We start from the raw sequence: 19,330 nt of genomic DNA, 5'->3' as shown, positions 1-19,330 counted from the left end.
AAAGCTTTACTGTTTGACACCTTTTAAGATGCATTGTACCAACTCCTAAAAAGTGCGGTATAAAAGGCCAGCCGTGTAGGCGGGAACATCAGTCGGCGGCGGACGAGGGCAAGCCGGTCGGTGAAGACGTAGACGCCCAACAACGGTGGTGTGACCAACCAACCGTATAGGTGAAGGCACCAGTCGGCGGTGACGATGGCAAGCCGGTGGTGATGTTCTGACTGATCCATTCCTGGAGCGTAAGGGATAAGCTTAAAGCCATGAATCCCTTTTGTGCATATCTGGATCTGGATCCTGCAGAACAAACATATAGGATGAGTAGTATCTGATATAAATATAATACTCAAGGAAAATTCAAACATTTTAAAATGTTTGTGAATATGTATTTCTCCTCTTGTCAATTTTGATTTTCCCGAGCAGATGACTCATTACGTTTAAACGCTCTGTTCGACTAATCATAGCCCCCAAGCATCGGGAGTCGGCCTAGGCACTTCCCAAACATGCATATGAGTGACATGAGTTTGTCAATAATGGAACAAAGTTTCACGAATCTGAATTTACTACTCAGGTACTTTTGCAATTGTTAAGAGAAGAAAATAAATTTATCTTATCTCTATGCTTTTGATTTATTCCGAAGAATACTTAGCACCTTGCGTTACTCGGTCCATCCAACGAGCCCCCGGTCCATCCAAACGGAAAGCATAGAAAGATAGAACTCCACAACTCGATAGGCACTTTTGTACTCAGATTATGTCGCAAGCAATCAAGATAGATATTATAAAAATTGTTTAAAAAATATGATATAATATCTGTAGCCCCCGACTCAATAGTCAACGGCGAACCAGTTGACATAGTGAGGCAGAGGAAAAGGAAAATATCATATAAAGAAAATTAATGATGACTTAGCTTTTTTGTATTCCCTCGGCGACAACAGAAGAAGCCGATGTAGGACCGAAACCATCCATCAATAGCAACGAAAACACCAGGCAGCGGCAATGAAGGCAAGCCGGTGTAGATGACGAGGCCCATCAACGGTGGCGGAGTCCGCCAACCGTATAGGCGAGAACACCAGTCGGCGGCGACGGAGGCAGGCCGGTGGTGAAGTCGTCGACGCCCAACAACAGCGGCATAATAGGCCAGCCGTGTAGACGGAGACACCAGTCGGCAGTGACGAAGGCAAGCCGGTCGGTGAAGATGTGGATGCCCATAAACGGTGGTGTGACCAACCAACCGTATAGGCGAGGACACTAGTCGGCGGCGACAGAGGCAGGCCGGCAGTGAAGTCGTAGACGCCCAATAACAGCGGCACAATAGGCCAGCCGTGCAGGCGGTGACAATAGTCGGCGGCGGACGAGGCGGCCGATCGGTGAAGACGTAGACGCCCAACAACGGCGGCATAATAGACCAGCCGTGCAGGCGGAAACACCAGTCGGCGGCGGATGAGGCGGCCGGTCGGTGAAGACGTAGACGCCCAACAACGTGGGCATAATAGGCCAGCCGTGCAGGCGGAAACACCAGTCGGCGGCGGATGAGGCGAGCCAGCGGTGAAGTCGTAGATGCCCAACGACGGCGGCATAACAGGCCAACCGTGTAGGCAGAGACACCAGTCGGCGGCGACGGAGGCAAGCCGGCGGTGAAGTCGTTGTTGCTATTAGCAATGGCGGTGGCGAGGACAAGCCGGCAGAGTGGACTCGCGGCCGATCGACCAGAAAGCTGAGACGCCTCGAGTCCATGACTAGCATCAATCGCCTCAATAGTGCCGCGTAATTTTATATGTGAACAACAACAAAAAATAGCAAGAGATTAATCTGAGATTAAAAATCAATATGAATAATAATGATAAACTAGGTGTCCGGTGTAGACAAGTAGTTTGCATGAGCATATATAAAGAATCGCTCAATTGAAAATATTACATAAAGAGGAAAATAAAAACACTTAGCTTGTTCTCAGCGTTATCCTCCAAAAGTGTGCTAATGTTGACCATGGGCTTGTCACAGGCGGCCAGACCATCTGTTCAGAGAGTCTGAGTTGTTGCTTGCATGCCATATTAACCGTATCCGAGTAGGATTTTGGCAAACAAAATACAGTAGCCGCTGGTTGGAAAATCCTGATAATGATTTCTGATCCAATCTCTGATTCAAGGCGATAATTGAATTTTTGATGACAGACATACGAGTAACTCGTCATGATAAGGAGCATGCATGAGTAGTTAATTCCTTCTGTTGATGCTAGCTCAGAACCAATCTCAGCAAGTTGCAGCGATCTTAAGTGGCGTGCTGATGCCGGAGATCGATTTCGTCGAACTCGTCAAGGTCGATCTTGGCCTTTTCTGTTGCATGCTGATGCTTTCGGCGTGCGGCGATTCATGAAGTTGATTCCATCGCACCCATCGGCAGGAAACTCGGCGTGACCCCTACCTGGCGTGCCAACTGTTGAAACAAGAATTCGGCAATAATAAAAGGGGATAGCGCACGAGACCTAAAAGTGGATGGATGCGGAGACAAGGATTTAGATAGGTTCAGGCCCTCTCAATGGGAGGTAATACCCTACTCCTGTTTAGGGATTTGAATCCGCCGGGTGTATTATAGATCTGATGATCTAATTGTGAATCATGCCCTCTAGAGGGCCTCCTGCCCACCTTATATAGGATGGGGGCAGGATTACAAGATAGAAACCTTAACCAATACGGTATCGGTTTCCTAAATCTACTTTACAATATTATCAAACCAGGACTTTAGGCCGTTCCGTAATATACAAGGAAACATAATACCCAAGTCATGATCTGTTACATATTCCATATATATAAGTTATCCCTTATAACCAGTCGGATAACCATGCCGTGTGGGTATGGGGTACCCATAATCTCCACAGCACTCAAGCATTTAAGTAATACCCCATCAATCGTCCGATAATAAAGCTCATCATCCAACAATGTGTACTTTAATGCCTTATATCTTAATTTCCGGGAAGCCGATTGAGATGGATTACTCAAATACTGATGCACATCATACCTCCAATCATCGGCTGATACTGCTGCAATTTCAACTTTAACATCTTTGATCATCGGCTTATACCCCGATGCCCCTTGAGCCAAATCATTAGCTTCAAGATTTTGTTCCTGAGATACATGCTTCAAAGTAACCAGCCGAAACTCTTTCATTAGTTCTAGGCACTTCTCATTATAAACCATCAATGTATCATTCTTGCATTCATATTCTCCTACCAATTGGCTGATTACTAGCAAAGAATCCCCCATGATTTCAATAGTATCGGCTTCAACTTCCTTGAGTAATCGCAACCCCTTGAGCACTGCTTCATATTCAGCCTGATTATTAGTCGCATATGGTTTAATAGTATAGGCAAACTCGAAGCATGCCCCCTTAGGGGAAATTATAACCAAGCCGATGCCACAACCATGAGTGCATACCGATCCATCAAAGAATAAAGTCCATGGCACCATCTCGACCGAGCCAATCGAATCATCATGATGTTCTACAATAAAATCGGCTATAGCCTGTCCCTTAATCACTTTCGGTGATTCATACCGAAGATCAAACTCAGTCAAGGAAAATATCCACTTCCCAACTCGTCCCTTTAATATTGGAGCCGACAGCATATACTTGACTTCATCGGCTTCGCATATAACAGTGCACTCATTAGATAACAGATAATGCCTCAACCTCATACACGAAAAATATAGGAACAAGCATAACTTCTCCATAGGAGAATACCGAGTCTCAGCATCCAAGAGTCGTCGACTGAGATAAAACACAACTCGCTCCTTCCCTTCCAATTCTTGAATCAGAATTGAGCCGATAAATATAACCTAAACGGTATCCCTTTCTGTGGAGAAATCAAAACAGGAGGAGAGCTGAGATACTCCTTGATATTATCCAAAGCCTTTTGCTGCTCTGCCCCCCAAGTGAATTGCTGATCGGCTTTTAACCTCAATAAGCGTGTAAAAGGTTCCAATCTCCCGGACAAATTAGAAATAAACCTTCTAACAAAATTTATCTTGCCGATCATCTCTTGTAGCTCTGTCTTATTTTCTGGGGGCTGAATCTTCTTGATCGCATTAACGCTCCTTTGAGTCACCTCAATCCCCCTCTCATGAACAAGAAATCCCAAAAACTGGCCAGCCGACACACCGAAAGTACATTTTGTCGGATTCATCTTCAAGCCATACTTTCTAGTTCTCTCAAAAACTTTCCTTAAATCGGCTATGTGGTCCTCCACCTCTTTAGATTTAACAACCACATCGTCAATATAGACTTCAACCAACCAGCCGATTAAATCATGATTTATATAATTCATGGCCCTTTGGTATGTTGCTCCAGCACTCTTTAAGCCGAAAGTCATGACGACCCATTCAAATAAGCCGATTGCACTAGGGCATCTAAAAGCTGTCTTATGGATATCTTCCTCAGCCATAAAGATCTTATGATATCCTGCGTTCCCATCCATAAAACTCAAAATTTTGTTCCCTGATGCGGCATCAACCAGCTGATCGGCTACTGGCATTGGATATTCGTCCTTCGGTGTAGCTTTATTCAAATCTCGAAAATCAATGCACACCCTGACCTTGCCATTCTTTTTAATAACTGGAACTATGCTAGAGACCCATTCAGCATATCGGCAGGGACGAATAAAACCAGCATAATACGATCGTTTAATCTCAGCTTTAACAAGTTCGAGCATATCGGCTTTACATCTCCTTGGGGGTTGCTGGCATGGTCTAACCCTTGGCTTGATAGGTAGCCGATGCTCAACAATCGATCGGCTAAGTCCGGGCATCTCATAGTACTCCCAAGCGAAGCAATCTCTAAACTCTTTTAGGAGCTCTATCAACTTGGTTCTAAACTCTGGAGACAAATTTTTGCTAATAAATGTCGGCCTTGGCCGATCGCTTGGACCTATGTCTATTTCTTCCAAATCATCGGCCGACATAAAACCTTGGCCCTGCTTGTCATCGGGATCATCTACGGTATCCTTAGCATAGACATTCGAACCCTCCACGACGCCCTCAAAGTAATAGCTTGGGTTCTCCATCTTCGATTGGCTATATATCAGAATCGGACACTTTTAGAAAATCTCCATCCCAGACTTTTCCAGATAAACAATCAAGGCCATCCATCTCCCAAAGGGCTAAATCGACACTGGCAACATTAACTGACCTGTCGGCTGGCACGATCTCTATCTTGTCGCCTTGCCATTGAATCAAGCATTGATGCATAGTCGAAGGGATGCAACAATTGGCATGAAGCCAATCCCTTCCAAGCAACAAGCTGTACGAACCCTTCCCATCGATGACAAAAAAGGTGGTAGGAATAGTCTTGCTGCCGACTGTCAACTCCACATTTAGAACACCTTTGGTCTCCGATGGATTACCACCAAAGTCTTTGAGCACCATATTTGTCTTGATGAGATCCTCGGCATTCCTACCCAGCTTCCTGAACGTAGCATAAGGCATCAAATTCACCGCGGCCCCACCATCGACCATCATCTTAGACATCGGCTTCCCATTGACGTAGCCGTTTATATATAATGGTTTAAGATGCCGATTCTCTGTCCCCTCAGGTTTCTCGAATACTGCTTGTTCTGGCGAAAGGACCAACTTAGCCGACTCCTCTTCCACTTCGTCAACATCGGCCTGATCGATCCCGAATTCAGCTAGCAATGTAAAGACCATGTTAATCGGTGCCGCTATAACACTCTTTCATTTTGCCAACCTCTTCACCTCATCAGCTGCAGCATCATCGGCTACGGGAACCTGATTCTTGACACGCCACTCCTGTCTTGGCTTTGGTTTCCTCAGCCGATGGTTGATTTCCTCCTCAACCTCCTGAAAACGCTCCCTGCTCCTCAATCTATGGACCCTCCTCTTCTGATTCTTCGTGAAAATACCAGAAGGACACCATTGATTCTTCCTGATCGCTTCTTCCTCTTGGCCACAATCCTGATTCATCGGACCCAATCTCTGATGAACAGGGAGTCTTGCCTGTCTCAGCCGATTATCCCTATTATATGATCGGCTTGAGCCCTCGATGATATCACTGCATCCAGGGCAGTTTTCAATAGATGGCAACCTCATCCCTTCATTCCAGCAGAATCTGAAGAATTCGCAACCCCAATGAGGATCAAAACCATCGTCGTATCCTTCGTAACGCCTTTCCTGCTGCTTATCATACTTCCTCTGATACTTGTTGATAATCTTAGCCGAATTTACTTGAAAACCCTTTGCACGGGCTCTATCGGCTGCTTGACCAGCTGTATGCACCACATTAACGGGAAAAGGATTCCCATCGACCTTCATCGGCTTCTTGGAATCATCAAACCTAATCTTTCCCCCTTCAATGGCAACCTGGATTTGCTGTCTAAAGACCTTACAATCATTAGTAGAATGAGACCCAGAATTGTGCCATTTGCAATATCTTCTCTTGCGTAATTCCTCAGCCAATGGGATCGTATGACCAGCAGGAAGCTGAATCTGCTTTTCTCGGAGTAGCAAATCAAAAATCTTGTCAGCTTTGGTGATATCAAAGTCATACTTCTCCTCTTTCCCAGGACTTTTCACCCATTGGCATGGTATAACTTTCTTACTCCTCACCCATTCGGCTGCAGCTATCTCAGAATCATCTTCTTCGTCATCCGACCCATACATATATGGACAAACGTGATTAACTTTCTTAGAGCTTTTCCTAACTTCCGCCGACCTATGCTCATGCAAGGTTACCTTCTGTATCAGATGCGATAAGCTATCGAAGTCTTCGAATAAGAATTTCTCCCTGATTGGAGGAATCATACCTTAGAAGGCCAAAGCGGCTAACTGAGCATCAGTTAAACTCAAGCTAAAGCACTTGTTCCTCATCTCTCTGAACCTCTGAATATACTCGTGCATGGGTTCATCATGCCGCTGCTTGATCGCTGTTAAGTCGGACAACTTCATCTCATGGACCCCACTGTAGAAATAGCTGTGGAATTGCTTCTCCAAATCGGCCCAACTATTGATCGACCCATATGGCAAAGAGGAAAACCAAGTAAAAGCTGATCCGGACAGAGATAACCGGAACAACCTAACTCTCAAGGCGTCTACAGCCGATGCTTCACCGCACTGAGCAAGGAATCGGCTGATGTGCTCATAAGTCGACACACCCTCTTGTCCCGAAAATTTGGAGAAATCTAGAACTTTAAACCAATGGGGAAGAGGAACTCTTTCAAACCACTCAGGGTAAGGCTGCCGATACAAACTTCCAGTTTCTTTTGGTTTAAGCCCAAATTGCTCCCTCATTACATCGGCAATCACATCGGCCCATGGTCGTTGCTGAGCTGCTCCTTTCGGTTGTTGCTGCAAGGGCTCAAATTGACTAAACTGAGTTGCGAACTAGGGCTGAGCCAATCCCCCTGGCTGATATTGGGCTTGCGGGGAAGGAAGCTGATATTGGTAGCTCAAGTTACCTCCTTGGTAATTATGAAGATCCGGCTGGATATTGCGTACCAAGTGCTTAGGAACCATCTGAGGCACCACCGTGCCATCCGGTTGTGGATGGTGAACCAAATGCTCTGGGACCACTTGGTTTACAAATTGCTGCGCAGGTTGCCCACCAGGTGCTATGAACCCGGCCGATACATTTGCCGACCCCGGGTGCTAAATCGGCTGAATGATCTACTGTTGCACCGGAGTCTGTTGGATCGGCTGAAGCCGCTGCCTTGGTGGCGTGTGCTGAATCGGTTGCAGAGGCTGCTGTCTTGATGGTGTTTGCTGAGCTGGTTGTACGACCTGTTGTTGGATCGGGTCTACAACTGGCTGGATTGGTGGTGTCTGCTGAATCGGCTGCTGCTGCACTAGATCAACAATAGGTGGAGGTGGCAAAAACATGGCAGCAACTTGATCTTGGGTTGGCTGATTCGCGATTTGCCCAGTAGACTTTGGATGTTCCCTCATTAACAACCGAGGGTTCATCAGCTGGCCTGGCGCCATGGCTGCTGTAGCAGGTAGAGGAGTTGATGTTGGCGCCGTCGGCTGAGTTGTGGGTGCAACAGAGGGAACTGCTTGAGCAGGTGGCTGAACATCGGTGATCAAAGATCAATAATTCGGGAAGACACCTCCTTGCAAATACACCGGGCCTGCGGCCTGATGCTCAGCTATTGAGTCATCGGCTATTGTCTTCATCATGTTTGACAATGTATTGACTAGTACTCCTGACTGATTGATCAAAGCATGATGCACAGCGTAATCGACCCGATCTTGGAAGTTATTGAAAAAATCCTGTGCTAGTTCACTGTTCTGATTAAAATTTCCTCCTTGCGGCCCTTGAGCACCATCACCTTGAGCCCCATGCGCTCCATCACCTTGTACTCCATGGACTCCTTGGGGGTTGTCGCCTTGATTTCCTAGAGAACCGTCAGTAGCACCTTTATTGCTCAGGTGAGCCGAGCCTTCAGGAGCTTGTTTTACCTCTCCATCTTTAGAAGAACCGGTTTCAGGACTATTAGCAACCACTTTTATCTTATACTTCTGAACAAACGTTCGCTTGCGAGTCTGCATGAATGAATTCAGGAACTGGTCCCGTGCTTGCTGCATCATTGCTTCAAACTCCTGCTTCTGCTCAGGCGTGAATTTCTCTGGATCGATTGGCATGACGTTGTCATCAATGATTTCGGTCAATCCCGGCTTCGGCGCCTTGCCTTTAACGGAACCTGGGCTTGATGGTGGCGGTGGCTGTTTCTCGGCCATGAGGAGGGACTAACGTCTGACTTCTAATCGGTCCCACTGGGCGTGCCAAAAGCATGTTGACAGAAAGCACGTGGCCTGGGAGATATGCTTAACTCCATTGCAGGTCCAAAGCTCGCCTTCGGATGTATTAGCGTGCCAGTTGATTTGATCCTGTAATCAACAAGAAATAGAAGTAAAGAAACCGTAGTTAAATCTATAAATGATAGCCGATCGGCTAGATGCCGATGACATATCATTTATCTTTGGGCCGATGTCATCCATGTGTCGATCGGCAGTCATGAATAGGTAAAGAAGAACTAAATCTACTCGATCGGCTGTAGATATTAACAATATATAATCCTTATATCGATATATACTTAAATCAAGTGATTGGGATAGATCGGTCGCCATGCCGAGACAGTATAAATCACTTAGATCGAAATATATATTAATAATTAGACTATATGCGTTCATAGCATAGCCGATCAGATAGATCTAGCATGTATCGGCTAATACTCCGATACCACTCTATGTTAAGATGTTAAAGCAAGTAGAATATACTAAACAAAAGCCTAATATACTTAAATGCAGCAAGATCTTAACGCAAAGGGCAGATTTAACATGTCAATCAAGCATATAGGATAAAGAGTAGTTAAATCAGATACGATCGGCTGAAATTCCGATACTATTCTAATCGGCAACTAGAAGGTAGGCTAGGGATTGATATTCTAAGCACGACTTAATAGATCAGACTTAACTGATGCAGCATTAAGTATGAAAAGAAAAACAATATCTAGACAATCAAGCCGCTAGAAGTCTCATAGAACGGTAGATGTCTCATATAATCTAGACCAATATCAATATTTAACCTAATCGGCTACCCTCTATTGACAGATATTAACCGACGGCAGGTTAGATGATGATATTGCTAGAGATTATGTAAGACATATAATAACTCGACGAATTACATAAACAAGATTAGAGTGTCATAAAGATGGAAGCACTAATCTCGAGAACGCAAGCCGCCATAACAAGTTTACCTCTTGTTGAAGATCGAAACCGATGCAGCTCAACCCGAAAGCAAGAACTCGTCGAAATAAAACGAAAGTAAAAAGGGTGGTGAAGCGCCAAGATTGTGTTGAACGTGTGTGTCAAAAATTACGTAGGGTTCGGGATCTATTTATACCCGAGGATTACAAGATATGCCCATACCGGACACGACCATTATCTCTAACAAACTCTAAGATACCACAAGTCTTTGCGGCAGACTTTTGCCCACACTTATCTATAAGGAATTCACATAAAATATCCTAATTAATAGATACAATTGCCTTCCTAGGACTCTATCCATGCGTGGCAATCATCTTGAAGTACATTAACTTGAACCCAATGTCGCGCACAAGTCTTATTGTCGGAATCGGCTATATCGGCTTATTTAGCTCGACTCAGACTCAGCTGATCTTGTCGTAGCCGATCTGGACTTCAGCCGATTCCTGCCTGTTTTCAAACTCGATCTCCGCTTCCGACTTTGCTTCGATCTAATCTTCTCTCCGACGTTGATGCTACCAAATTTGGTTGTTAACACATGCCCCCCAAGTTCGGGATATTTGATAATGTTCCGGATTTGCCATAAGCCGACTCCGAGCAATTCTCGCACTCCACCACTTTTAACTGTTATTCCAGCGCTTTAAACACTACCTGTTACCCCCGAGAAATCTCACGCCGTGACTTCCGTTTTCACCGCTCAAGTGAAACCTTTTCTCTCTCTTCTCGACGATTCCCCCGGCGCAAAGGCAATTCCTAGGCGACTTCCTTCCCGGCGAGATCTCCGCCCACACCAATGTCGTCTTTCGCCAGCCCACTTGGTGCACCATCGGCCGAATATGCTGAGGTAATTTCTCATCAGCTAAATCCCCTTCTTTAGCAGCAAATCGATCTTCTCCAATCTGATATCACTCTCTCCCTCTGAATTGCTTTGGATTTGCAGCACCTTTCCAACCTAGTTGCGATTCCCAGCCTGGCGCATGAAAATCACTACTTTCTTGGCCCAATCGGCAATCCAGACCCCACCGAGTTTATTATTGGTGAAACTAATAGGATCCCCTTCAGATTAACCAACCCAGATCTAGGTCACTGGAAGAATACCTTCAAATCCTGGCCATCCCTAGAGAAAGTTCCACTAGAAAAGAGCTGGACCACATGGTTCAAACGTGTATCAGCCAGCAAGAGGGTTCACTGGGATGAAATTGGAATCGGCCAAGCACTTGACCTTACTATAGCGAACTCGGCCAAAGATGAACCCCTGATGGCAGCTGCTTCTTACTTCTGGTCAAACACTACCAATGCCTTTCTGTTCAATCAAGCGCCGATGACTCCAACTCTCATAGATATCATTATGATCACAGGTCTGGATGTTACCTCATCGGCCCACCCTATGAGTTTGAACACAAAGAACCAATATGACTTTAAAACCAAAAGTATAGGGGGTTGGTCAGGCTATGTGGCAACATACATGGGCCAGGGCTCGGTCACCCCTCGAGAACATGTGGCTTTCCTATTAATGTGGCTAGAAAAATTTCTTTTTTGTGGATCAAGTTGTGGCCCCACAACCAACTGGCAATTTCTGGCTGAAGCTCTAGAAACAAAGAGACAATTCCCCTTGGGCAAAATTCTCCTCGGCTATCTATACCAGATGCTGAGCAATGCATCGGCTAAGATAGCAGTCGGCTCAGTAGTTGGAGCAGGTGGACCCTGGTGGCTACTGCAAACCTAGTTAAACCTGATAGTCATGAAGGTTGTCAATCGGCCATCCGTATCAGAAACTGAATTCCCAAGACTAGAGACGATTGTAGATGATGATGGAGAAGAGCGTACTCATTGAAGATGCACATCATATGGAGAATACGCTTCTACACCAACTGATGCCGGAGCAAAACTATCGGCTGAACTGCTCAAGGATTGGTTTTGTAGCTTCGATGAAGGCTTTTAGAAAGATTCTAGAATCTGGTTCCTTTATGAAGACTCTACACAACTTGAGCACCTAGTGGACTTCAGATTCGAAGATATCAACCATGAAGTATACCAATCATCCAGGGAAATCTTCTCGGCTACAATCAGCCCATGTGTCCTCCCTGTTTCGACAGTTGGCGCGCCAGGTAGGGGTTGCGTCAAGTTTTTCGCCGACCAGTGTGATGGGTTCCGTCTCCGGCATCGACGACTTCGTCTTCCCTCCCGGGCAGGCGTTTCGGTTCGGCAGCCTCGACTTCATCACTAACAACTTCGGCAAGATCTCTCTCCTCGACTCGGATTCGAACCAGTCAGGAAAGAACCAGGTCTCAGCCCCGTTCGGTATTCCGGCGTCGAGTGGATTGGCCAGCCGGCTTCAAGCCGACTGGAATCGAGAAGTATGACGGCACCATCAATTCGGAGTCTTGGCTTACCGTCTACGGTCTCGCAATCCGCGCAGTAGGAGGAGATAGCAAGGCCATGGCAAACTACTTACCTGTGGCCCTAGCGGATTCTGCCCGGTCCTGGCTCCATGGATTACCCCGTGGCACGATTAGATCATGGGCGGAACTTCGCGACCAGTTCATCGCCAACTTCCAGGGCACCTTTGAACACCCCGGCACACATTTGATCTCTACAACATCATTCAGAAGTCTGGAGAATCCCTTCGAGATTACATCCAACGCTTTTCTGAACAGCGCAACAAGATCTCCGAAATTACCGACGACGTCATCATCGCCGCTTTCACCAAAGGAATTCGCCACGAAGAACTAGTCGGCAAGTTCGGGCGCAAACCTCCCAAGACAGTCAAACAGATGTTTGAAAAAGCCAATGAGTATGCCAAAGCCGAAGACACCATTATCGCATCCAAACAGTTGGGTCCTACTTGGAAGCCAAAGAAAGATGCGCCGACTACGGGAGGGGGTGGAAGTAACAATCACAAGGACCGCAAGCGTAAGCCCGAGGAACTTGTTGCGACTACTACACACTCCTCCCGACAACAATCGCGCGTCAACACTTTTGACAAGATCATGAACTCTCAATGTCCGCATCATCCCAACTCCAACCACGCAGCTAAAGATTGCTTCGTCTACAAGCAGTTTGCAGAGCAATATGCCAAGAATGCACGGAAGACCCCTGACGGAGAACAAAGCACGTCGAAAAAGAAGGATGATGATGATGATGCCCCGACAGATTTTCAAGATCACCGCAAGGAGCTCAACCACATCTTTGGCGACCCTCTGGCTTACGAGTCTAAAAGAAAACAAAAGCTGACTGAACGGGAGATCAACGCTGTCCAGCCCGATACGCCCCAGTATCTTCGGTGGTCGGAGACAACAATCAAGTTCGACCACTCGGATCATCCAGACCGAGTGGTCCACCCGGGGCGGTACCTCCAGGTACTAGACCCAGTGGTTCGAAACGTCAAGCTTTGCAGATCCCTCATCGATGGTGGCAGTGCACTCAATATCCTCTTCGCCAAGACCCTGGACGACATGCAGATCCCTCGCACCGAGTTGAAGCCGAGTAACGCGCCCTTCCATGGAGTCATCCCAGGGTTATCCGCTACGCCACTCGGCCAGATCACTCTTCCAGTCACCTTTGGTACTCGGGAAAACTTCCGCACAGAGAACGTCTGCTTCGAAGTCGCTGATTTCGATACAGCGTATCACGCCATACTCGGACGCCCGACGTTAGCCAAGTTTATGGCCATCCCGCACTACACCTACATGACGATGAAGATGCATGGTCCTCGAGGAGTCATATCCCTACGGAGCGACATCAAGCAAGCCGTCACATGTGACAAGGAAAGTTGCGAGATGGCCCAAACCTGCGAGATCGCGATCGCTCGAGAAGACATCCGACTGGTTGCAGCCACGGCAAGTGAAGGAGAGGTGCCTACTACCAAGATCTCAAAGAGTGGAGAAAGCGAAGCCAAGACCAAGAAAATCCCCCTAGATCCTTCTGATCCTACTAAAACTGCTGTAATAGGCGCCAAGTTAGATTGTAAATAGGAAAGCGCGCTCATCACCTTTCTTCAAAATAATAAAGATATCTTTGCGTGGAAACCATCCGATATGCCTGGTATTCCTAGAGAGGTGATTGAGCACTCTTTGCATGTTAAGGAAGACGCTAAACCCATCAAACAACGACTCCGCCGCTCTGCACAAGACAGGAAGGACGCGATCAAGGAGGAATTGACCAAGCTATTAGCAGCGGGCTTCATCAAAGAAGTCCTTTATCCCGACTGGCTGGCTAACCCAGTCCTAGTTCGGAAGAAGACCGGGCAATGGCGCATGTGTGTCGATTACACCGACTTCAACAAGTCTTGCCCCAAAGATCCTTTCGAGTTGCCTTGCATTGACCAGGTAGTCGACTCGACCGCCGGCTGCGAGCTGCTCAGTTTTTTGGATTGCTACTCGGGGTATCATCAGATCCGATTGAAGGAATCCGACTGCTTGAAGACTTCGTTCATCATGCCCTTCAGGGCCTACTGCTACATCACCATGCCTTTCGGATTAAAGAACGCAGGAGCAACTTATCAACGTATGATTCAGAGATGTTTCTCAACTCAAATCGGTCGCAACGTTGAAGCCTATGTGGATGATGTAGTCGTCAAGACCAAGCAGAAGGATGATTTAATCACGGACCTAGAAGAAACCTTTGCGAGCATCCGCGCTTTCAGGATGAAACTAAATCCTGAAAAGTGCACCTTCGGAGTACCGTCAGGGAAGCTGCTTGGATTTATGGTGTCTCATAGAGGCATACAGGCCAACCCGGAGAAAGTTAACGCCATCCTCAACATGAAACCGCCGAGTTCCCAGAAAGACGTTCAAAAACTGACTGGATGCATGGCGGCGCTCAGCCGGTTTGTCTCACGACTCGGCAAGCGGGGGATGCCCTTCTTCAAGCTGTTAAAGAAAACAGACAATTTCCAGTGGGGACCCGAAGCACAGAAAGCCTTTGAAGACTTCAAGAAACTTCTCACTACTCTACCAGTTCTGGCCTCACCACACCCACAAGAGCCGCTATTACTGTACGTGTCGGCCACTTCTCAGGTTGTGAGCACGGTTCTGGTTGTCGAGCGTGAAGAAGAAGGCCATGTTCAGAAAGTCCAGCGACCAATCTACTTTGTTAGCGAGGTTTTGGCCGACTCCAAGACGAGATATCCACAAGTTCAGAAGCTGTTATATGGTGTTCTAATTACTGTCAGGAAATTATTTCACTACTTCCAAGGCCACTCGGTCACGGTGGTTACGTCGTTTCCACTCAGCAATATACTCCATAATCGCGAAGCAAACGGGCGAATCGCAAAATGGGCCTTAGAACTGACGTCCTTGGATATATCGTTCAAGCCGCAAACTTCGATCAAGTCCCAAGCTTTAGCCGACTTCGTCGCCGAGTGGACCGAGTGCCAAGAGGACACGCCCGAGGAAAAGATGGAGTGGAGTATTGGACTATGCACTTTGACAGGGCCGGGGTTGTTTTAATTTCCCCAACTGGAGAAAGACTGAGCTACATGCTATGGATACATTTCTCTGCATCTCACAACGTGGCAGAATACGAGGCGCTCCTTCACGGACTACGGATCGCAATCTCTTTGGGAATCAAGCGTCTGATAGTTTGCGGAGATTCACAGTTAGTTGTTAATCAAGTTATGAAAGAGTGGTCCTGTCTTGATGACAATATGATCGCTTATCGACAAGAGGTACGCAAGTTGGAGGATAAGTTCGATGGACTCGAACTCACCCATGTTCTTCGGCACAATAACAAAGCAGCCGACAGATTAGCAAATTTCGGATCCAAACGCGAAGCAGCCCCTTCTGACGTGTTCGTCGAACATCTTTATGAGCCAACCGTACCAAGGAGAGAAACAGCTGAGGCCGCGGACACTCAAGACATAGCTATGGTTGAAGCCGACTGGAGAGAGCCCCTCATACGATTTCTGACCTCCCAAGAACTCCCTCAAGATAAAGACGAAGCCGAGCAGATTTCCAGGCGCAGCAGGCTTTATATTATTCATGAGGCCGAGCTGTACAAGAAAAGTCCATCAGGAATTATGCAACGCTGCGTGTCTTCAGAAGAAGGGAGACAATTGCTGAAGGATATACATTCCGGTATCTATGGCAATCACGCTGCTGCACGCACCATTGTCGGCAAGGCTTACCGGCAAGGTTTTTCTGGCCTACTGCTGTGTCCGATGCCGACAAAATTGTGCGGACATGCGAAGGTTGTCAATTTTTCGCCAGACAAACTCATCTGCCAGCCCAAGAGTTGCAAACCATCCCGCTGTCCTGGCCGTTTGCGGTTTGGGGGCTTGACATGGTTGGCCCGTTTAAAAAGGCAGTCAGCGGTTACACACATCTCTTTGTGGCTATCGACAAATTCTCCAAGTGGATTGAAGCCAAACCGGTCATCATAATCACGGCAGATAAAGCTAGAGATTTTTTCATCAACATTGTGCATCGGTTCGGGGTACCTAATTGGATCATCACTGATAATGGTACTCAATTCACCGGCGGAGTATTCAAAGATTTTTGTGAAGACTTCGGCATCAAAATTTGTTATGCCTCCGTAGCGCATCCTATGAGCAATGGACAAGTTGAACGAGCCAACGGGATGGTACTCCAAGGAATAAAGGCACGAGTTTTTGACCGACTGAATCCTTATACCGACAAATGGGTGGAACAGCTGCTATCTGTACTTTGGTCCTTGCGCACCACCCCCAGTCGGGCTACGGGCCAGTCGCCATTCTTCTTAGTTTACGGAGCAGAAGCAATGTTGCCTAGTGAAGTAGAATTTGAATCTTTGCATTTTCGCAATTTTCATGAAGAGCGCTACGGAGAAGACCGAGTGGATGACCTACACCGACTAGAAGAGGCCCGCGAAGCAGCCTTAATTCAGTCGGCCCGATACTTGCAAGGGTTGCGTCGTTATCATAATCGTAACGTCCGATCGCGAGCCTTCTTAGTCGGCGACCTGGTTCTGAGAAAAATTCAAACTATACGGGATCGGCACAAGTTATCTCCTTTATGGGAAGGGCCATTTATAATCTCAGAAGTTACTCGGCCAGGTTCTTATCGACTCAAGCGTGAAGACGGTACACCTATCGACAATTCTTGGAATATCGAACATCTTCGTCGTTTTTATGCCTAAAGTTTTGTTTCTGTATTTCCCTATTTTGACTGACAACATCAAGCTTTTCCTTGAAGTCATCAGTCGGGGGCTATCATAATAATAATGGAGTGTGATTTTTATTAGTTCAATTTGCTTACTCGATTTATCATTGCCTTGCTTAATTTTTTGGCTTAGTCCATGAGGACTGAAAGTTTTTAATAGCTTTTGCGGGTTTTAGGCTCAATAAGGCTTGACAAAAGCTTTTAAGAAATCAGAAGCTAAGTATGAAACACTGAGCACAGCATAAATTCATCAGTATTATACAAATTGTGCCTCCATCATTTTCATTAGAATCATTTTTATCACATTACATCAATCAGTATCAGTTTTTTCATCATCAGAGTTATCAGGACCAGTCGGTCGAAGATCGGTGTCCTGGAACCTCTCGACTACATCGACCGCTATCTTGTCGGCGGCTTTCTGCGCATCATTGATAAGGTCAAGAGCAGCTTCTTCGCTCGTCCCGTCTGCAAAGCCGTCAATGGCATCAATGTCGATTTTCGAGTAAAGGGACTTGGTCATTGCTAGCGCCAGACTCGCTCCCATACTCCCGGCCTCTTTGATGTTCTTGAAATATGTATCCGGAGCAACTCTCAGCTTGTCAAAGATTTCGGAAGCATCGAATGTACTCGGACCGTTGTTATTGAAGAACATAGCTTGGACGAGTGGGGTAGCAGCGTTAGCAACTTCATCCCTGGCCCCTTCAAGCCTTTTGATTTTGCCAACCAGGACGTCGAATTGAGCCTGCGACTTGATCTTGCAGTCTGCATCAACAGATTCATATTAATGAGTCAGTATATAGAAGATTGATGGTACCTTCAACGTCCTTCAAAGCCGAGTCCCTCTGCCTTGCCAGCTCTGCTTTATCGCTTTCCAGAGTCTGAATCTGCTTCTCCAATTGAGATATCTTGGCGGCTTGCACTACATTGACTCCGGTTAATTGAAGTTACAAAGATGACAGCACAAGTTAGTCGGACAGATTTTGTGTGTACCTTTTGATGAGCCACTCAGTTCGAAGTTAGACTCCTGGAGCAGGGCGATCCGATCCCTTAGATCGTGTCACGTCCTGATAAATTCATTCCTAAATAAAAATCATTCCCTAAAAGGAATAATAGAATTAATTAAAATTCGAAAAGAAATTGGCAAACACTAAAATACATACAAGAAAAATTCGAATGTGGCCCAGAGAATTTTTGTTAAATTCTCCTTGGTCTAAAAGGAGCCCTCAAATTTTACTTGAATTTTCAGAGCACCGAAAATAATTATTAAGCAACAAAAACAATTAACAAAGTTTATTAAAAAGAAAGAGCTAAAAATAATCCCCCTCCTCCCTTTGGGCCAAGTCTGGCCCAAAGTCCTCTCTCTCTCTCGGCCCGCGGCCAAAGTCCTCTCTTCCTCCCTCTCTTCCTCTCCCTTTCCTCCTCTCCCTCCTTCTCTTGGGCCTCCTCTCCTTCCCCTCGGCCCACTCCCTCCTCCTCCCTCTCTCCCCGAGGCCACCTCCCCCTCCTCTCCTCCTAGGTCGGCCGCCCGGCCCAAGCCGCGCCACCCAGCCGCGCCAGCCTCCCGAGCCGCCCCCCCTCACGCGCGCCGCGCGCGCGTTGCACGCGCGCTGACCGCGTGGGGCCCACGCGCCGGTCGTCTTCCTCCTCCCGCATGGCCTCCTCTCTCTCCCGTGAACCCTAGCTCCTTTCCTCCCTCAAATCCGTGCGATTTAATCATGGGATTCCAAAATTAAATAGGGGGAATTAATCCCCATTGATTCCTCTTTGATTTCTCCCGTTTTCCCCCTTGAATGGCGCCCCCAATCGCCCGGAACGGCCGCGCCATTCCCGGCCGCCTTCCATGGCTGCCGGCCGTGTTTCCCGTCGCCGTTCCGCCCTCTCCCATGCCCGGCTCCCTCTCCTCCCCTATAAAATGGAACCCCCTCGGTACGTTCTCCAGTTTTAGCCCCCTCCCGCGCTCTCCCGTGGCCGCCCCGCCTCTCTCCACCGTCCTCCTTCTCTCTCCCACGCCGCCGGCCGCCTCCAGCCACCCCTACCGCCTCGCCTGCGCGCCGTCCGGCCGTGCCGTCACCTCCCTCGGCTCTGCAACGCCGTCCCCTTCACCGGCCTCACCGTCCCCTCTACCGAAGCTCGCTGGAACGGTGTCCTCGTCGACGTCTAGTGGTGTCGCCACCACTCCACCGCCTCCAGCCGCCTGTGCCACCTCGCAGGTACGGTGGCTGTCGTCGTCACCTCCTTCCCCGGCACCGCGGCGCCATCCTCTTCCCCGGCCAGGCCACGGCGTCGCCCGAATTTCGCCGGAACGCCGTCGCCCACGCCGGCCTCTCCTTCCTCCTCGTCGACGTCGCCTTCGGCAGCCTCTTCCGCCGTGCCCGTGCGTCGGCCGACGTCGCCATCTCCACCTCTGGCATCGCAGCGGCAAGGTCGCCCT

The 19,330-nt window shown here is 47.6% G+C and overlaps 1 protein-coding gene across 1 annotated transcript; it reads left to right on the top strand.

Moving 5' to 3' along the window:
• Positions 1-11,904: 11,904 nt before the first annotated feature.
• Positions 11,905-16,595, top strand: LOC136355217 (uncharacterized). Its single transcript, XM_066307613.1, has 3 exons — positions 11,905-12,045; positions 12,418-13,704; positions 16,554-16,595. The coding sequence occupies exons 1-3, from the start codon at positions 11,905-11,907 to the stop codon at positions 16,593-16,595; spliced, it is 1,470 nt and encodes a 489-aa protein (XP_066163710.1).
• The last annotated feature ends 2,735 nt before the right edge of the window (positions 16,596-19,330 follow it).

Source organism: Oryza sativa, chromosome 2 (assembly GCF_034140825.1).
Source record: "Oryza sativa Japonica Group chromosome 2, ASM3414082v1".
NCBI lineage: Eukaryota > Viridiplantae > Streptophyta > Magnoliopsida > Poales > Poaceae > Oryza > Oryza sativa.
The sequence above is the reverse complement of the archived record's forward strand: the minus strand, read 5'-3'. Positions and strand labels throughout refer to the sequence as shown.